At 37.7% G+C, this 22066-nt stretch overlaps 2 protein-coding genes across 7 annotated transcripts in view; one reads left to right on the forward strand and one right to left on the reverse strand.

Annotated features, from left to right (window-relative positions):
* Nucleotides 1-17738, reverse strand: part of rg (A kinase anchor protein rugose) — a 236647-nt gene extending 218909 nt beyond the window's left edge. For 3 of the 6 annotated variants that reach the window (XM_076690719.1, XM_076690717.1, XM_076690716.1), the window contains exon 1: nucleotides 17369-17738. In XM_076690719.1, the coding sequence (XP_076546834.1) occupies nucleotides 17369-17527 (159 nt within the window). In that variant the 5' untranslated portion in view covers nucleotides 17528-17738. The remainder of the gene's footprint in view (nucleotides 1-17368) is intronic. The other 3 variants (XM_076690722.1, XM_076690720.1, XM_076690721.1) reach the window with 2 other exon arrangements.
* A 493-nt stretch (nucleotides 17739-18231) lies between these two features.
* Septin2 (septin 2) lies at nucleotides 18232-20544 on the forward strand. Its single transcript, XM_034339860.2, has 8 exons — nucleotides 18232-18318; nucleotides 18604-18721; nucleotides 18804-19140; nucleotides 19217-19328; nucleotides 19392-19584; nucleotides 19651-19778; nucleotides 19842-20015; nucleotides 20086-20544. The coding sequence occupies exons 1-8, from the start codon at nucleotides 18289-18291 to the stop codon at nucleotides 20257-20259; spliced, it is 1266 nt and encodes a 421-aa protein (XP_034195751.1). The 5' UTR covers nucleotides 18232-18288; the 3' UTR covers nucleotides 20260-20544.
* The last annotated feature ends 1522 nt before the right edge of the window (nucleotides 20545-22066 follow it).

Raw genomic sequence — 22066 nt, forward strand, 5'->3', positions numbered from 1 at the left:
TTCGGGAGCAAAACGAAGTCGTGTTGCAAGTCTCGCCGGCAAATAGAAGAAAAACATAACGGAGGGAAACAGGATGAACCACGGAATTACGTAGTCCGTTTGCATTAACGAAAATGGAAATGTCGTGTAAGGGAGGCGCGCGCACGGAGACTACTACCTTTTCTCGAACAAAATAACAGTTCGTGGGCGTGTATACAGTTTTCTTTTTCGTTCGTTCATCCTATCTTTCCGTGGCCAGGATAATCCAGCCGTAGGCGTGCACGCTCGATTACGTAGCGACGATTACGAGCAACAGAGAACATCCAGGCTCCGCTTATCACTTTTTCCTTCGCTCTATTTGCCAGCTTTGTAATTTTCGACCGTTCCTCGATCGCGATACACATCAGCCACGAAATTCATTATGTTAGAAGCATTTACTTGCCATTTAATGATAATGTCACCAATAGGTGGTACCGTGAGTGACTTTGAAAAAAAGATCAGGTAGGATATCTCGCATAACAAGTTAAAGTGAACTAGAGCGAGATTCGCTCTAGAACCAACCCTTTTTCGGCCATTTCTGATCATACTAAGAAGTGGCAAAAAAAAAAATTTTTTCGGCCATTCTTTAAGATTTTGACCCACTAAACACAATGGCACCAAAATCTTTTCGATAACTCTTATCGTTTGGCCTCTGTACAAAAATGACAGAAAGTCTAAATGCTATAGCTCCATTCTTAAGATTTTCAATGTTAGATACAGGTTGTCTAATAAGGATTATCTAGGCTAATTTCAAAAGCTTTGAAATCATTGCACATTGACTTTCAGCAGCTTATCTATTGTGTATTCAGCTGATACGGTTTGTTTAATATCTGCATGGAAATATCATGAGACTGATAAGAAAACAAAAGAGTATTATTTCAATAATCGAAAAATCATTCCAACAAATTTCAATATGATTCAATCTTCGTAATTAAAACTTCTGATTCTGCAATCTTATATTTTTAAGCCATGGTAATTAATTGCAATTTATTCATACGTTTGTAAATATTCATAAATTTCTCTTCTAATTAGAAGCTGGATTCAGATGAAGGCAACAGGAACAATGCAAAAGAGAATGAAACAAAATTTCTCTGTTGTTTTATACACACAAAAACCTGCTCGTTTTTGCAACCTACTTCAGCGGTTCTTGAATCTTTAAACCTCTACCGTAAGCCTCATTTGTCGACGTCAAAATAACAAAAAAAAAAATCTCGTTTCAAGTTCCACCGAGATAGAGAACACGAAATTTTTGTAGCTTTTAGAAAGAAACTATTTCATATTCTCTACGAATATCGCGTTAGAAACAAGCACCGCTGGTAATTGCGTTACAACATATTGTGCAGCTTTTACGACGACTTCAGCCGTAATTATTCAGTCTAAATCCACGGAAATTCCTAATGAACAAGCGTAATAAATTCTCCGCTCGTCCCGTTGTTACTACAGGTGGCCAAACATTTTACCACGTCGCCCGTGTAACACGATTAATTTTCATCATTGTAATAAATTTCGCAGCGTTCAGGAAAGCACCGGTTCACGAGACAATATGTATCTCCTTCTGATAATTATTGAGACAAGTGCGACAACAGATGACATAAGAGTGTTCAAGGTTGTGTAAAGTCGAGAGTGTAGAATACTGATCGATACAGTTTCTATTTTTGAAATGAAATATGTTTTTCTTGCTATTATAAAATGTGTGACTTATCTTTTTCATAGTTGTCCTTGTCGCAGAAAGTAGAACACTCCCTTTGTGTACATAAGAGAAACTTGTTTCTACGATCGTTCTCAGCGCAAGGTAATTATCCAGGGACAAACATCTTTAGAATAGCCACGAATGAGAGCTACGCGTCAAAGAACAGTTCGTTAAAAAGTAATAATTAAAAGCGCGAGTTATATGTATTATGAAGTTCATCCCTCTCGTTATCTCGACGGAATGATCCATTTAAATCTCGATTCCCAGCGGTAGTAAGATTTTACCGGAAACGGAGGAAGCAAGAGCGGTGGTAGAGCAAATATCGACCAGCAGATTGCCGCCCACCTTTTCTTCGATTCAACGGTGAAACGTCACCTAGAAGTCCACTTTACGATCCCTGCGAGTCCCGCACGAAATTCATGGTGTCCAATAAATATTTTAGCGCGCGACAACTTCTCGTGGATAAGATATATCTCTGTTAAGGAAGCAGGAAGGATATAACCGTAATTGAGGAAGAGCGAAGTTTTCCAAACTGCGGGCGATTACGGCCCAAACAGTTGTCGACTTTCATAATTTCTGTAGAATTTCTCGAGATTAATCAGAGGATAAAGGTGAACGAAACGAGTAATGAATTCCCTTTCGATATAGCGGTAGCAAGTGCCAAGTTGAATTACAGAGTTAATGTAAAACTTGAACTCGTTCTTAGAAAGTTTGATACGCGAGCATGCAATCGAGCAACACTCTAAACGACAGATATTATCCATTATGTCTATCAAATTATCGCTAAACTGTAGATTAATCTAGCTATTATACTATTACCAGATGAAATTATACGAATTTTCAGTTCACCAAGAATTCGTGTTTTAATCTATGTTGGAATTAGAAAAATCTTTTTCAATTTTCGTTGCATTGTTCGTTGAAAAAATGTGTCGGTTGAACACCTCCGTGCGAGAGGATCAAGAAAAATCGTGAAATTCGTTCGTCGGTGACTCGCATCAACCGAAAGATGCGCGAAGCAATGAATGGCGAAATGAATGTGGGTCAGGTCAGGAAATGGTGAATACTAACTCGACCACAGTGGCCAAGGAACAACGAGGGAAGCTCTGTCTAACGGAAAGAATTCATGGAACAACATTCACGTTTCTCATTTATTCTCGGCTCGGGTTATGAATGCAACGCCGATAAAAACTCGATCTCTGTGTGCAACACGAGTAGTTTTCCAACGTGAAATGAACACCCGCCAGGTATTGTTTCCACGCGATGAGAGAAATTTTATGACGAACCGTCAGTCGTAAGACACAGAAATAAACACGAACCAGGTGATCCTATAACCTTTGTCCAGCTGGATCAAATCTGGATTATTTTTGACCCGTGTTCTTCGAATACCAAAATCCTGATATAAAAATGCAATATAAATCAAATTCCAGATTTTCAACATTGGAGATTTTCAATATCCTCTCAAACGCTTGCATAAATTTCGTTTCACCGAAATATTAATATTTCGTTAATTTTCATCTACCAGTAACAATATACGTACATACAATTGTTACACGACGATTTTCATTGAAAATATGATACTGAGAGATAAATTTTCCCCTCGTATATTTTCAACGTTTCCAAAACAAATGGATTCACAGAAGGTATTTAATTCTCTCGTTAAACACCCTGAGCAGATGAAAATATTATTACAATTTACTAAAATATTAACTTTCTAGATTTCGTTTTACGTTAATAATACATGAAGCTTGTAAAATATTTCGAGCCTTAGAAACACGTTCCTCTGTTTCACAGAGATGATTTTTACGCAACGTTAATCCAACAGTTTATTTTAAAAAATCTACACCTCGTTGCCGGTGCAAACGTGATTTTCGACGTCGCCTGTTACATGGAATCGCTGTTTAATTGCTGTCAAAATCACATCTCGAAACGAGGCGCGTTTATGAAACGGGGGAAAAGAAAGGAGGAAAGAAAGGTGCCCACGGTGATTGACCAGTTTCGTCTGAAATCAATAAGGTGTGGGCCGCTCCCTAGCGAAGGGTCATTACATCGAATCAGAACACGTCTAAATACAGCGATATAAATAATAAGAGGAAAAAGAGAGGGAAATCTCGTAGAATAAAAGGAAAATAAAAGGCGCAAATGAATGTTGCCATTACGACTTTCGAGCGTAAATGATTTCTGTCGATGTAACAACGAGCGTAAAATATCGCGACGAAACGTGAAATCAATCAGTTACGATGCTGATAAGCCAAGTAAACAGGTGCGATAAAGATGATAGGAGAGAAATGGAAAGGGAAAATTGAATAGAGCAAGTACCGTAGGGAAAAATAATTTACCGCGACAGCGGATTTTATTAAATTGAGAATATTCAAAAAAGAAACTGTGAATTTCATATTTTCGCAAAGTATACTTTATTCTCGCACAAAGTTCTATATGATTTAATTTTACCCCGTTTTTATTAAACCGACGGCTTTTACCGCGAAAAAGGTAACAAAATTTCGCGAAATATTTGAAACGCGTCTGATGACAAAGCTTGAAAGAGAGAAATAGGTAGTTATGGAGATAAATATGGTTGGAAACAGAAATATTTCATCAAGGTGAACGTTTTAAATTAAATATGGCGCACATGCTGGGTACGCGAAAATCAAAGTGCCTGAAATTAATATAAACGCGACGACCTCACAGAAAGAATGCTTTCCCATTCACGTGCGTGAAAGGCAAAATCGTGTTCGTTTTAATGAAATCATCGGCTCAAAGCTTGTATTATGCACAGAGGGAGAACTTTTTCATCGGATGGCGCATCTGGCTGCTGTCGGAACATCTCACTCTCGCAAATTCTGGTCTTTTCTAAAAAAAGAGGAAACCAGCCGCTTCGTTTTCCAATACCAACTCACAATTATACTGTCCCCTCCATATGCGCGCCTCTATTCTCTCCACCTCCATTTTGAATTCAACCATTTTAAAATGCAATTTGCTTCATCGAAAAACCAACAGAATTTTGAATTTTAACACAAACGCGATGTAATTAATTTTCTTTCAGTCCCCAGAGATTCTATCCTTTGAGATTGTCTAATGATCAACTTGAAAAACACGTATGGCATCATAACGCGTTCAATCCCGTCAGAGGCCATTGAAGAGAACCGTTTGCTTTTCCGAAATGGAGACGACAAAATTGACATATTTTTATCGGACGTCTATACATGAACGATCGCGTACGCGTATGACGCCGATTTCCAGCAGGATAGCACAATTCGTGTTCCCCTACCGTGAAATTGAAGTTTCCGTCTCTGAAAAGACTGGGACTTGGTGTCACCGGTCTCCAACATGACAATGACTCGATCGACACGCGTATCTTGTCATTCACCATTCGAGTCATTAACCCAGTGTCGAGGTTGTAGTAACGTAACCGCGTGTGTAGGGTGCACAGGGTGTTTTCGATCGATCGACAGCTTGTTGGAAGTGAAAACGAACAGAGGGTGTTTACTTGCGGTGAACACCGTCATTTACATATTTTTAACGTATCTCATAAAAAAAGAAACAAATTTCGCTTATTTTTCTACGGATTTCAATTCCAAAGCCTGAAGCCTAAGATCCGTGCGTCGCCGACTTTCCGGACAGATCCTTTTCTAATCCATTTCTAAGTCTCTTTAATAAATTTCCTTAACAGGGAAACAAGCGTCGTTTATCACCCTTTCCAATGTATTACGATCCATGTAAATCATGTAACAGACGTGCTACTTGTTGACAACCCCGTATACATTTTGTGAAAAACAGCAGACCAGCCTTCCATTTAACCGTGTACATTTCGCCAAAACGAAACGTACGAAAGGTTGAGCATAAAATTATTGGCATAGCTGTCGATAACATCGGCTCTGATAAGGCCAAGTTCTAGGATCAATGCGCTCGACTAAAGGGCAAATTTTGTTTCCAAGACCCCGCGGTTTTGAAGTCTGCCCGGGAATGGAAGGTTACCGAGACTGAGGTTTAATTTGAAAAACATGAAGCGGAAGATGAAGCGATTGCAAAGAAGTCTGACAATAAAATAAACCTGTCGCGAAGACTGTAACGTTTTCGGTAGAGACTTTTTAATAACGTGGAATCAGAAGCTGAAATGGACAAAGCAGAAGACTAAGTGCAATTCAAGTGCACAAAGTGCAATTCATGAGAAATTTTGTCCATAAATATGAAAGGATCAAAGTTGAAATAGCAGTAAAGAACACGACTGCACAAAACACGAAATGAAAAATATATTTTCATTCAAAGAAATCGATCACTTCGATATCCGGTTTGTAGTCGGGTCAAAATTAGCCAGAAACGCGTATGAAATATTGGTTTTACGGCTGTCGTAAATCACTGTAATCCTATTTTTAGCTGATAGGTCGTGGAAAAGTTGCAGCCTGTCATCAACGCACGATAAATTACGCGAAGAAGTTTTTCCCTCCCGCGTAGAAATGCTGGTGCAACTTTTGCCTCCGACATTACTCGCTAGCCGCGATCAATAATTAACTCCGAATTATCTTGCTCGCAAGCAGAACAAACTGCTGATAAATTGCGTCGAGTATCATTTAAAAAATTACGCGAAATTAAATGAACCTCCGTTTATACGGTATGAACGTATACGCGAGTTCGCCAAAGTGCTTCAACAGTGTCGTGCTTCCAATTTAAATACAAATTAAACAGTACGGTAATTCGCTCGTCTGAACCAAATGCCTAGGGTTTTACAAAGAAATTAGTTGAAAATTGAATCGCACGTATTAAAAGCCTACAGAATATAAGACACTAACCGATAAGATGGAGATAAAATTAGTAGGTATATTTCTTGAAAACATCTTCTATCTAAAACTTTCTGTCCGTTCTAAAACTTCAGAACGAATTGCAAAAAAGTTTAACCGTCAGAAACAGTAAACTGAAGTAGCCGGTTGAGAGTAACTTTTTGCAGTAACTTTGCACTTAATAGCAACGTGACATCCAGCTGGATGCGATTTAAGTTGCTTAGATACAATCTAAATTAGAAGAACTCGCCGACTTTTGCGAGAAACGCGTAATCCTCGAAGTTAACATTTGAAAGCTTCCTTGTCTGTTAAAAAACTTTGTATCGATCTGAATGCACGACGAACGATTTATTTTATAATTTTAAACACGATTTTATTTATTATATTTGCGATACGGTTCGCCAGAGAATTATGTCGTCTATTCTAGAGCGCTATGACGTTCAACGTGTCGATATGTGTTTTAAAAAGAAAAAAGTCGATTATAAATAGAGGGAACGAGTCGTGTCACGTATTTGCATCGAATACCTATATTCAAGCAACTATTCCATCAAAAGTTTCGCTGTTTGTTACGAGATAATTACAGAACAGAACGTACGATGAAATAATTGCTCGCTTCACACCTACGTGCTACTTTCTACATCACCTTCTTCTTTCTCCCATAAACGTTCGCTCTAAAAGCATTCGATACTCACGCTGCTCGTTATTTCCCTCTGCACAGCCACTGACCACCTTTAGAAACATACTTGCCACCGAAGCTCATACACGCGTGTGCAGTGGCGACTTTGTTAGATTCTTGAAACACGTTTGACGAACATCTAAAGTACACGCTTTGATGTATCACAAACAACATTAGTTTCGAAATTTCATTATTTCGATCGCAAATATTTCCATGTTTACTTCACCGCTTTGGCGCGCTTTAATATATCACAAATAACATTAAAATTTCGAAATTTCACTATTTCGATGTTTACTTCACCCAGTTACGTATCCTTGTAATTGGAACAACGCGTTTCACGATTGCTTCCTTGTTTCGCCACTGGTGTATTTCCCTATCAACGCTAAAAGGAGCGTAATCAACGGCAGAAGAGACGGAGAGAGGAACGTGTACCGGGCTGTGTAGCGGATCGCACGAAATTACATTATAGAAAGGAGCACGCGAATTCGGTGCAAGACGCGCAAGGAGAATGGATGCCGAGATAGAAGGCTGCATCAGCAAAAGTCCAGTGCAGGTGGAGGCGCCTCTTATTGACCGAGCTTCTCTCTGCAGCCTCTCGCTAATACTAGGCCTTCTCCTTCACCAGCCCCTAAAGTTAACGAGTTTTTCTAACATCTACCGGAAGCACTGACGGACAGAGAAAAATCTTTCGGTGCGACGACCAGACGAAAACCAGGCCAACAAACGTCTTTCGAAAGAAACTACCGAAATATTCAATTACTTTTTCAAACATAATACCCGAATATCGTGCCACTCAAAAATCTATCTACCCATTATTTATGAGACGATCTAATATCTGTTGAAATGACAAAAAAAAAAAAAAAATATCTCGCTTGATTTTGGCGGCTAAATTGTGCCTACTTGAATTGTAAATGGCGTCAGATCTCCATAGATATACAGCGTGCCCGTGAAATTCCACTTTTAACACGCTTACCGGTAGGATCGTTGAGTAATAGCGGTATAACGATCGAAATTTTTGGCAAACGTCCACATGCATTTTCAGTTGGAAAATTTTTCTACCGCTTAAGGGCAATGACTCAACGGACAATTTTCCGACCGCGTTTTATTACAGTCTCAACTGAGTACGCGTTGAAAATACCTACTTAGCTTCCACGGTTAAAAAACCATTATATATATATACACGTTAGTTGGGAACATTCGCGGAAATGAAATTACCTTCCATGTTTATTCAACTATCCCGTACGATGTATGTTGTATTTCATGTCTTTTTAAAGAACCACGCACAACTCTTTTACTACGAGCTTCTCGTTCAATATCAGTACATTGATAAAAGTGTTTGGCTTTGATCCAACTCTGTGTGTATGTGTGTACTGGTAGAATGTTTCTTCTTCTCTTCATAGAATAAAGATTTCAGTCGGCTGTTCGTTCGGATGCTTTTATCGAGGTTTCTGTCGGGAGTGTTTTTGTTCAAATACCATCACTGTAATAAAAGAATATTGTACGACCGAAACACTTGCACTTTCCTTGAATAAACGTTTAATCTCTCGCATATGTATATATTGTAATTGTGGACGAGATATCGAAGAAATGAAATGGCTGTTTCGAATTATTCATCCTGAACACGATGCATATGCAACCATGTATGCATGACAAAATAAACCAGACTAATGAGATCAGGGGTGGGCACGAGCAAACTATGCACCGAATCAAGAGATACCGCGTTATTTGCACGGCTAGATTAACGCGATTAAGCATGTCAGTATCGATAGCAATTTTTCGCTTATCACACCGGCCTTTCTTCCGCTAGATACAAACCCGTGCCAGAGCACGTTTTCCAAACGGTGAATCGATGAGGAAGGAAAGAAGAAGAAAAATGTAACGAGAAACCCTCGATGGTGAATGAAACATTAAAAATGAATAACATCGTTTCCCGATCGATCGATAATGTACATTATTATCACCGCGTTATCGGTTCGTGGGAATATCGCTCCAACTTTGTATAAAAGTTGAAAGTAATAGGAAATCGAACAGTTCGATCGAGTTTGCCTCTGGCATCACCCTCTGTTTTCGAATCGATGTTTTTTTAAGTTCGTCAGACTGTAATCGAGATTTCGAATCACCAGAGAATCTGTTGTATTCTTTCGAAATTGCCAGCCGATCGATGTTTCAGAAAGAAATTCAATTTGTTTTCATGAAATAAAATTTAGAAACAGAGGAACATCGAGTTCGCAGAGTATATTTCCGCACGAAATCCCCGCAATATTTTCAGTTATTACGTTATCACGATAATCTTACCGACCTCCAAATTGTTCCAGCTACAATTTGATAAAGCCAACAACGGCTACACGCGTATGTACGCGCGAATAATCCCACGGTGTGAATCTCGTCCAACCTGTTACTATAACCGTGATAAATTTATCGAGTTAAGACACAGTTATGTCATCGCTGTCCCAGAGATTCAACAAAGTGCATCGCGCATTTCGCTTGTCTGTCTGGTATGCTTGCATGACAACTCGAGAGCAATCTTCTAATTGAAAGGCAAGACGTATGTATCTCTCAGTAGCAAACGTGGAAAGTTTTCAATAGGTCTCATGATATTCCTCGCAAGTCAGCCCATTAAATCGTTACCGTTTACGTATCGTGATATTGAAATCTCGAGGTCTTGAGTAATTAGTACATCAAATGTGGCGGTAGAAATAGTTAATACTGAATAATTATCAGGTCATTTTAGAACAGACGTTCAAAGCGTTTTTAAACTGGATACAAATGAAAAAGATGCAACATCAATATAATTTGTAAGACTGTAAATTTGTATCTTAAATTAATTCTATGTGATTGGTTGTGAAAGAAGCTTAACGACCTATGTGTATTACGTCAGAATTGAATGCGCTCTGCTCGTTGTTCTAGGTTTTCTTCTGACGTAAACTATGCTTGGATTTTATCGAAAATTATTATTCGAAGAAACAAGAATCTTGCCAATTATTACTTGCTAATTTCTAAGTCCCTATTTCATCATTTTGGGAGTCTTCAGTTCAAACACTCAGGATCGAAATCCTAAGTCTTAGAAACAATATCTAATTTTAATCGCGCTGCCCTAAGAAATGCCCGGAAATGGAAAAATATATAGAAATAACAAGCCGTTCGTTAAGTGTTAAGTTCCAAAAACTAGGTACTCAATACTCAGTGTTAGAAACAATTTCCAATGCCATAATATTAAACAACTTTGTGGAAAATGATAACACGTACTGTGTAACAAGATTTCCATCACGATCATCGCTCATTTCGAATCGCTGCTGGCTCGCAAACAATGCAAGCGCACAGTGATTACATTGAACAGTAATTAGTAGGTGGAATTAAGGTGTACACCGGCTGATTACAACGCGTTGTTTGTAATTAATCATCGTTTATGCGACGACGATCGAGTAACGATCGCGGAACACGAGCGCAACGAAATCGAATTTCCAACGAGCCTGCACAATTCGAAACTGGAACGAGACAAAAGGAAAAGAATGAAAGGGCGTACATGGCTGGAATAAAACGTAAATGTTAACACGAATTGACGAGCGTTGCACGAGTATCCGCTTTTATTTACTCGCTTGCTTTTTTCCCTTTTCGCGACCTGCGACACGTGTTACAATTGGCAAATATTTTTGCACCGCTACTGCTGGTTCAAAACGAGCACCGAGTTTCGAGGTTCGATCGTCAAACATACAAGGAATCTCAAAAGTAGTAATCAAACTTAAAAAGTGCTTTACTCGACAGAGGCGAAAGGATTGAACAAATACGCAGAGATTTTTTGAACGAACGATTCCCGTTCGAATGGATCAACAATTTAACCGGTTAGCTTGGTGGAAGCAATTACGTGGATTGCTTCGTGCACCTAAGCTTCCCTGAAAACTTTAAATCACTAATTAACCGAGTAACTGAAAGCAGAATCTGTTAGGATATCTCTGTTCTCTATCTCAATTACGAGCGTAAGTGTTTTGAAACATCGTTTCAAATACGTGTTATCTTGCCTCTGACCATTATGCAGATGAATGCGCACAGCTAGATAGAATGGTTTCCATTGAGAAAATTATTTCTAATGAGATTCTACTAGAATGTATCTAATTCGCGGTGGCGGTCAACAGTGACCCCAATAGCATTCAACACGTTTCCCGTACTCGTAAGCAAAAGGACATTTGCAACGCCTACGCAAAGTCCTCGTTTAACTATTCTCCAAGCAAGCTCCAATTAGCCCCTGTCTAAGACACGTTTCTACAGCCATGCTGACAACAAGTCCGCTAACAGAGCCAAGACAAAACGCAGTTCGCTCCCTATCTCTGTTCAGCTATACAGGGTGTCCCTGCATCGGTAGTACAACCGAGGAGTGGGAAGGGATTCTACATGAAAAAACAAATCGAAAATAAAGGAAAAAATTTTTTCATTCGAGGCTTCGTTCACGAGAAAATCAATTTTGAATTAGAATCTAAACCATTCTTGATTTTCTCGAGAACGAAGCCTCGAATGAAAAAATTTTTTTCTTTCTTTTCGATTTATTTTTTGAAATATTTGCTGTTTGAAATCCGAGTAAGCATTACGCGAAATTACGTGGGTCTAATTTCTCGAGTAATACGGCTAGAAGGAACCGATCGAGCCACCTAAAGTCCTCCGTGAGATCGCGGCTTTCAAATGTATGAAACAACGTTTCAGTTCCTTCAGAAACGTCCGTTCCACTGAAATAATTTGTCCAATCAACGATAAGAGAAATTACGTTCCTAGCTTTTCCGCCAAGACACGGGACAATTTTGTGGAAGAGATCGCTATCATCCAGCTATATCGTTCACGCCGGTTTCCAGTAATTATACTCTCGTCGCTTCGAAACGTGCACCGCGTTACGCGTTAACGTTTGAAAGCAAATAATGAGAATCCTATCGCTGAATTAATTACTGGCCAGCGTGTGATCGCGGTAACGAACAACGAACATAAAATTGCTATGCCGCTGAAACGATTGTAAACGCGATTCAGTCGCTCAAGTTACGGAAATTGCGCTTGCTGATTGCAAGGTGTGCAACAATAACGCAACGGACGCTGATTTAAATCCGCGACAAATCCTTGACACATGCTAATCCCCTCTTTCCGAACACGTGCTGACAGCATACCCCTACTTGTCAAAAAATTGAAATATCTCACGAGTTGTTCAGCCTTTCGATACACGATTTTACGTGGAATTTCTTTTACCCTTTGGCAAAGTGTTAACGTATACCTGCAAATTTAATATTAACTACGATCAACGGAAGATAAATTATTCGCTTCTAAGTAAACAAGCTGTAATATTAACGCAGCACTTTTTTTTCCTTTAAAGGAAATTGCTCGAACGACTAAATTAATCAATGCTTCAAGTTTCTCACGTGAGCATCGCGCGAATACGAAACTTTTCTGGTGAAACGAGAAGCATACAGAGGACAATCGATTCGCACGAAGCTCCACTGGCAATCGATGAATAGATACACCTAAAACCGTGCCGCGAAACGCGCGAATAGAAACGAACGATGACAATAGGCTATGAATTCCGTCGTTCGATCTTGCAACGCGTCGAATCTGCATTCCCATTTATATGGAAATTACGAAATCGCGCTTTTGTTCGATCAATTAGTAACGATCGGTCGACGGAAGAGGATAGGGACTCGCATATTATTATTATTTACACGGACAGATAGAAATTCGTGGTCGTTTCGCGTGGTATCCGAAACAGCTGGTTGCATAATACTCTGATGCGAAGCGCAGGTAATAAAGTCCTGCTGATATCAGATGCGGCGCCATAGTGAAGTCATCCAGCCAACAGGTGTAAGGAATTGCGCTTTCAACATTAGCCCGAAATTGAATCATTTTTGGGGAACAATGTTTAACATATTATCGAATAATAATGATATTTTATATCGCATTGAACAATAAATACAGCGACCTTGAAACTTCTGTTTATAATCGTAAATTATATCCATGTTAATAATAAGAAGAATAATTTTTATAATTGGATTTTTAATTTTAAATTATTGTATACAAATTTTGTATCTAAATATTTCCGAGAAAATAATTGGATATACCTGTGATGCAGATTAAAACCAATCGATTAAATTGATTCCATAAACGAAGTACGCTCGATGAATTTTAATGAATTCGATAAAAACATCGTTTAAAAGTTAATTCGTAATTCCACAATCTTAATTCGCAACTGTTTAACAAAGAATCATAAAAATTCATAAGATTGATCAAGGTTCACATTCTACCAATCACCGGCATAAATTTACATTCGGTATAATATCTCGACCGTGAAAAGAAGAAAGAGAAGTGTAATTAGAAAGTCGTTTATCATTAAACAATCAAGCTCAAATCGCTCGTATAAAATCCATACGAGTAACCAACGATTCATCCATAATCACGAGATAACGCCAAAGGATATTCTTGCCCGAACAGACTAAAAGAGCCTCCGTTTCTCGTTTACATTAATTATCAATTCCTAAAAATCGCCATCTCTCTCTCTCTGTTGAATAGGATGACGTGTATTGTCCGCGTGATTAATTGTGCGTGAACGTAACAAAAGCCGATTCATTTGATGCATGGTGGGCTAGCATGAACGAACACACGATACGATGAACGGCAACCTACGCGCATCCTAAAATGATTTTTAATTTATTACGAGTTTAATTCAATCCCCCTGGAAGCGTATTCTAAATAAAAACCTTAGGTAACGATCGTAAGAAATACAAAGTGACTCCACTTTGCGTATGCGAATTTCAAGGAACAGTCAAATTACGATATTGATCCAACAAATGGAATGGTTTTTCCCCCCGGGAACGCTTTGAAAACGTGCCAGGGTTGGTTTAACGTGCTCAATAATCAGGCGAGGCGTGTTAAAAAGGACAGAAAAGGAGAGAAAGAAGCACGAGTTACTCAACTAATTAGCCAATTTCTTTGCGCCACGTTCACGAGGCCCGCGTGTCCGTTTCGTTGAAAGCTAAACGGATAATCCTACCACGCGGAAAAACTCGAAACCGCTTCCACTTTATCAGTTACTTAGGCAAATTTTCCCGCCAAACGACGCTGCCTACCGCGTATATTTAGAGCAAGGTTATTCGAAAGAAAGCCGTATACGCGGACTTGATAAAAGAGCCTGCAAATGTGCAGTGCCACTGCAGCAACGAGAAACTTTTTGTGAAAACGATTCGAAACGTGTTGAATGGTCCGTAGATAAGAATCTCTATATGCGTTCCGTGGAAATACACCACTCAAAATAATTAGGAGATAAGATATTCGATGATACACACGAACTGTGCCCAAATTTCTGACATGTTTACAATGAAAATTACATTCACCGCTTGAATGCATTTTTATATATAAATTCATCTTCGGAATTTGGAAAATTTCAACAAAATGACACGAATGGCATTGAAAATAATTTTGAGGAAATTATATGTTTCGTGAACAATCCGTATCTTATCTCAACTATTATTATTACCTATACGTTAATCAATCACCTGATATACCAACGCACTTATGGCTGTTAATACTTTCGTGGCCAATAACTTAACTTTAATCACGAAAATTTCAAATCCTAAGAAAATATTTTTAAAAAAAATTTATTCTCACATATCATGCTTGGATATACGATAGATCATGTATTTTTCAAGCAATATTTTCAAAGTTAATAATGCAAGGTACTCTGAAAACTTACTACGAAGGAATATATTTCACCCCGAAAATGGAAGGTATCTATGGTGGCCATAATTCATGGCAACATCGTCAAAATCAATTTTCTACGAAACCCTTCAGTCTCCACTTTCAATTCATCTCTTCATACAGAATCGCTTATTCATTTTCATTGCCACTTAAGACGCGATCTATTACGCGCAATCAAAATGAACACTATTAATTGTAATTTATTAACACGCTCGTCAATACGTCGATCTATTAAATTTATTTATTAGTCACATTGAAGAATGAACTTCGATGAGATAGAAAAAGAGAGTACAAAGGATTCCAGCCGTGTTTATTCATCGACATTGATATTCCTTCGCGTTTCGCGTACTCGAAAAGCGACGATACCGGCTGCACAAACGGCGTTAATTAATTCAGGGTCAAAGAGGATGGAAGCAAACGTTTGCCGATACGGCCGTACATCTCTTGATCGGCCACGAACCGGATGGAAGAGATCAATGGAAAACAGTTCGGAACAGATATTCGTCGGCTAATTCAGCCAGGTAACGGGCAACGAAATCGGAAAAACGAAAGCGATCGTAACTCTGTGCAGACTGGACGGCCGGACATTAATCGCTGCCACGTGCTACGTATTTATCTTTTCCACAGTTCGAAAACTAGCCGTCCACCCACGACCACGTTCCACCAATTTGTAACCGTTTAACCGAAATCTTAACTCTTTATCAATGAAACCTGTGTACACACGTACAGAGTAAGTAATCATTTATTTAAGAATATAACAGTGTAGATACGGAATAGGATATTGTCTCGATAAAATATTTCCAAAAATATTATTTCCTTAAACTGTAGCTATATTAAAAGATTTATGGTATAAGTTGTATCGTGAAAATGGTGATATTGAAATAGAAATAAATTTTTCGTTTTAGGGATAAAATGAAGGTATTTGAAAAAAGAAACTACAATGAAATAGATAAATTTTAGAAAAGCCGGTAAACTGCATAATTGCCTAAAATAGAAATAGTAAACCTTAAATAAAATAAAGTGCTCTCATTCGAGGCTTCAGTTTCAGTAGAATGAATACCTACGATTCTTACGAGCAAACAGATGTCCGTGTTTATGTTTACACTTAGAGCATCTGATCGGCTGAAACTCGAGCCTCGGTTAGCAAGAATTTATGAATCAGTTAAAAGGATACGACTGTGTATTCAGTAACGGGGTCAACGTCGCCAACGACTTCTTAAGAATCATTATATACGTTTCAAATGTGTTTCATAAGGAAACTTATATCATCAACTTATGCTCAATAAAGAGATAAGATTGTCCGAATATAAGATAACAAAAGAAACGTATCATTTTCCTTTTGTACCACGAATTTTACTAACCGAAATCTAACCTATTTGCATCGTTTCAAGGTAAAGAGACACGATGGACGGAAATTTTAACGAGCGTTGCACGTGGAAACTCGGCGACAAGATTACACCGATAAACGTGTTTTTCTACGTGCCGCGTGTTCATTAGTTATTTCATTCAAATACAAGGAAAAGAAACCTTTGATAAAAAAATAATAACAGTCCAGAAAGCAAATAAATAAGCTAAATATACGAAAATAATAGTTTTAAAAAGTTGAAAACAGGAAATGAAATTCCTGAAAAATCCAAGGAAATTACAGAATAAATTAACATTTAAATACATATGGACAACTGTGTTTATATCGAAATACTCGTAATTCTATGGACGAATAATATAATATCCTGTAGGACGCAATATGTGATGTCAAAGCGTAGAGTTTCTTGATGTCTCAGCAATAGGAAATGCATGATTGAAGAAAATAAAAAAAGTGAGCATAAAAGTTGGACCGATTACGCATACGGTTGAATGATTGCGGTGCGAAAGTTTTCCACGCTTTCCTCGTTTCTCGAGACGATTCGAGGTGACACACGCGTGTCGTACGAGGATGGAATTAAAGTGTCGCGACGATAACGAATAAAAATAGATAGGGATAGGGTAAACAAGCGTGAAAAGTATTAACGAAGGAATAAAAATTCCCGACAGTGTCGCGACACGCCGAACGGAGTTGCCGACCGTAAAGGGAATCGGCGACAGTAAAACCGGTGTGTGCATTAAAAATTCAACGATAAAACGCAACCGAGTCGTTTGACGTCCGGTTCCGTGGACGAAAATTGTTTTTCCACCTGGGAAAACATGTTACAGGAACCACGTTCAACCGCAGGAGTATCGTTAGGTTCGAACAAACTTTTCGCGTTAATATTGAATACGATCGTCTAAAAGAGAAACGTCATTGTTTCAAAACGTTTTTCATGTCGAATGACTCGCGGTGTATCGCGTTCGATTTCCGGTAAGTAGAGAGATAATTGACAATGCGATTGTCGTACAATGAGAGCTTTGACAGTTCGAGTTGACAGATTTTGACTGATGTCGAGAAATCGGCGGGAATGGCCGTGAATCGAATAACCGGCACAGCGGATAGTACTTAATGAATAATTAACATTCACTTACCAGATGAAGCACGGTGTTGACAACTTCCCGATTCGACACCTGTCCCACTTCGATCAGCCCGATCAGCACGGCGAATTTCAGGCCGTCGTTCATCGCCATCGCCACCACCTCCTCGGGCCGTTTAATGTCACTGAACGGTGGACTTTTCATGTCCGCCATCGCGACCGTAATCTAAGCTGGCAACACGTTTTCCTCGGAAGGAAAATCTACGATAGTTTACACAGAGATCGTCTTATGAACGAGAGCTTTTACCCGTCACATGATAATACAACACAAATTGATCTGCCATGTTAGAAAGTAGACACTGTTATGAGGAGCCTGCCAGCACGGCAGCGCGAAACACCCTAGCGACGCGCTCGCAGTCCCGACACATACTGAGCTCCTAAGTTCCTACCTGCGCGGCGCGCGCTTCTTTGCGGAGGAGTGGGGGAAGCGCGATGGTTCAAATTAACTGAATCCGAACGTGAAATTAAACAGCTAAATGTTTCATTCTAGTTTGTTTATGGAAATCATATTGTTTATATTAAACAAGAAAGAATAATATAATATGAATGTTATTAAATGTAACTGTTAATTTACTTGAATTAAATTAACTGCAAATGTTATATATGTATATAAATGTTTCGCGTTTTTTCTTGTATAGACGTATATAGCAACAATAGTATTGATTAATACCAATAGTTTTATTAATTTAATTAATGTTAATATCATAAACAATATATAAGTATTTATGTCACAGATATTTCAAATTTAATTTAGGCTAGCCACGAAACAATTAGAATACTATATCTCTAAATATTTTGCTTTCGCTCTATATTTAATTAATAAATGTTATAGATTTTTATGAATTATGACACATACGTGTGTGGAATTACAGGGAACTATTGTATGAGTAAACGCACGCGTCACTAGGATTAAAAATGGCGTCGGTGGAAGTTGAACGTGCCAAGGTAGGTGTCAATTTTTAAACTTTACTACTGTATTACGTTATAATAACAGACATCTTGGCTGTCTGTTCTATTACAAACTATCACACGGGTATTCTTCTTTGTATGTAAACATAAACTCCGACTCTTGTCGATGTATTTATAGTGTTTATAGCCTGAAGGGCGTTGGTTCTTTCTTCTATCATAACAACAGTATTCATAGAGCGTTATCGTTCCTTTTATGGATAGTACTGTTAATTTCCGGCCATCTCGATATTCTTAACACTTATGTATTTTCAACATTTTCAGTTGGAATCTAGCATACGTAATTTAAAATTGTCTGGTCATGTTGGATTCGACAGTCTTCCAGATCAGTTGGTGAATAAATCTGTCCAAAATGGATTTGTATTTAATATTCTCTGCATTGGTATAGAAAACAATCTGTCTTTATGCGATACATATGTTACTTGTTTGATAATGGTTTATGCTTATAATTGTTATTGTAATAGGTGAAACTGGACTTGGAAAATCCACTCTTATGGATTCCTTGTTTAATACAAGCTTTGAATCCACTCAGAGCCCACATAATCTTCCTTCTGTGAAGCTTAAAGCCCATACTTATGAACTACAAGAGAGCAATGTGAGGCTAAAGCTTACCATTGTTGATACTGTTGGATATGGAGATCAAATTAATAAGGAGGATAGCTTTAAAGCTGTTGTTGATTACATAGATGCACAATTTGAGGCATATTTACAAGAAGAACTGAAGATAAAGCGTTGTCTAGCAGCTTATCACGATAGCCGTATCCATGTGTGCCTATATTTTATTTGTCCAACTGGTCATGGGTAGATATATCATACAGATCTTCTTTTTATGGCACATCTGTTAATTATTACTTATTTATTTAATATGTAATTACAGGTTGAAGTCAATTGATCTTGTATGTATGAAAAAGCTTGACACAAAAGTTAACATAATTCCAATTATTGCTAAGGCTGATACAATATCAAAAACAGAGTTGCAAAAATTCAAGGTATGTTTCAAGAGCAACTGTAAAGTATGGGATTATGTTTTTAATGTGTGTTATTAATTTCAGAGTAAAATTATATCTGAACTGCAAAATAATGGAGTTCATATTTATCAATTTCCCACTGATGATGAAAGTGTGGCAGAAGTAAATACTAGTATGAATGCTCATGTACCTTTTGCAGTTGTTGGTAGCACCGATTTTGTTAAAGTTGGGAACAAAATGATGCGTTCTCGTCAATATCCATGGGGAACAGTGCAAGGTAAACGATCGTGTGGTTATTTCTTTTTTTATCGATACATGGTCTATTAACTATTTTTTGTTACAGTGGAAAATGAATCTCACTGCGATTTCGTTAAATTGCGCGAAATGCTGATCAGAACAAATATGGAGGATATGAGAGAAAAAACGCACTGTCGCCATTATGAACTTTATCGTAAAAAGAGATTGGAACAGGTAATGATTCGCGTGAAATAACATTTCCTGAGTATTTCATTAATTATTGATTCTTATTTTCAGATGGGATTTAGCGATGTTGATAGTGAAAACAAACCGGTTAGCTTCCAGCAAACCTGTGAAGCAAAGAGATCAATTCACTTGCAAGAGCTCCAACAAAAGGAAGATGAAATGCGACAAATGTTCGTAGTACGGGTAAAAGAAAAAGAGGCTGAATTAAAGGAAGCAGAGAAAGAGGTACTTGATTTTTTCGATCTCATTATTTCTTGTTTGTAAGAACAACTTCAATTAATTGTATATTTTTCAGCTGCATAATAAGTTTGATAAGCTGAAAAAGGATCATACGGAAGAGAAGAAGAAGTTGGAAGAAAGTAGAAAGAAACTCGAGGACGATATCCTAGAATTTAATAGACGGAAAACTCAGTTCGCTCAGCAACCCCAACACCATACCTTGACACTTGGAAAGAGCAAGAAAAAATAAGTGTCCATTATTGAACACTCTAACAAATAAATACTACGCCACAATTTCTAACGTTATAGATACGAGTATTATTATTTTAGTTATTCGAAACAGGTCTACTGAAATTAAATCATCCAAAGTGTCCAGGCGCTGCAGGATTTGTAGTATTCTCGTATAATATCTGTAATTATAGGTTTTATTTATGTCAGACTGATCATTGCGACAAAAGTGATATTTACCAAATTTAATTTACCTTTTGTATTATCATATGCACCTAAAGAAAAAACATGAAAATATATTTGTTATCTATAAGTTTGTCCACTTAATGCTCATCCTAATTAATATACATAATTACACATCTGCATACCGAAGAGATTCATAATTAAATATTTTATTGTTCAACAAAATATAACAATTAACACAATAGTATCGTACTTAAATCAAGTAAAACTAACGTCGATTAGCTGTCTATGTACGTTCCATGAAATACACGGAACGCCCGCAGTTTTACAAAAGCATGTTTTGATTGCTAACATTAATTAAAAGATGAGTTATAGGATATGCGATGTAAACGTATCGCATTACAGATCATAAAAAAATAAACAGATCATTATGAGATAACGAAGATGGCTATCATGCACTGTAACTTAATTTACACATTTCATAAGTTCATTAATTTTTCTTTCAACGAAATCTGTAGAACTTGGCGTTACAGAATTACATTTTTCTTTTTTTTCAGAATAATACAAGGACCCTATAGATAACGTTAAACGACAGCAACTTATAAATACCTTCTCGAGTGAAAAATTTCATTTCATATAAAAGAAAATATTCTGCATTGAAATACAAAGAGGTATGCACATTATCGAGCACAGTAGACTTCCCTAGGAAAAATAACGTTATAAGGGGAGCAAAAATGATCAGAACTTTAATTTTAATTATGTTAATATTAAAAAAGTGATTTAACGAAAATCGGATCGCCTTTGGAAAAAGGCGGAATCCCGCGGATGAGGACGCTTCTGAGGAGAACCAGAAAACCGGGAACCAGGGCAGCCATTTTCCCAGCGGAATTCTGCCGTGCTCACTACTGTACAACTTAATCCAACTAGGTAATAACACTTTTACGATAATGTAATATGGCGAAATTGTTTCATTCGCGCGTAGCAATAATGACGCTAAATACATTTGTCAAATAAATTTAGTTTCGATCGCTGCTAATAATAATAGTGCAGTTCGTCCTGTTATCATTTACAACTTAAATAGAATTTCTGCGCCAATACGAACGGAACGTTTTATAGAAAAACGAAAATGGATTACGTACTACGCGTCGAATAATAATTTACGAAAGACAAACGCTATAATACAGTGAATTTCTTGGGGAAAAAGTCTAACAAAAAAAAAGCCTTGTACGACAACGTTAATAGCCTCAACGTGCCGACACTACTCGTCGCGCATTTCTTTGCTTTGGTATTCCTTTGCACAGTGTGCCCTTGCATTTCTGTGAACCCAATAAACAGATCGTCTTGTAATTTCGACACAACACAGTCTCCTTGAACTCCTTATCCTAGGTGTTTATTATAAAAGTACAAAACATATATATTATGGCAGTTATCGTGAAGCATTTTGCGTAATAGCCGATTGAATACGTATCGATTATGTGCCAAAGTGTAATTAATTACTTTCAGGGTCGGTGGATATGATTGTTCGAAATAAATGAATTAGATGAAAATATTTTTCTTTAACTCGTATCGTCAAAGATACATTCTTTCAACACAAAATACGATCATTTATATAAATAAAAATTCAAATATTTTGTGTCAATCGTCGA

Source organism: Osmia lignaria, chromosome 10, assembly GCF_051020975.1.
Source record: "Osmia lignaria lignaria isolate PbOS001 chromosome 10, iyOsmLign1, whole genome shotgun sequence".
Classification (NCBI taxonomy): domain Eukaryota; kingdom Metazoa; phylum Arthropoda; class Insecta; order Hymenoptera; family Megachilidae; genus Osmia; species Osmia lignaria.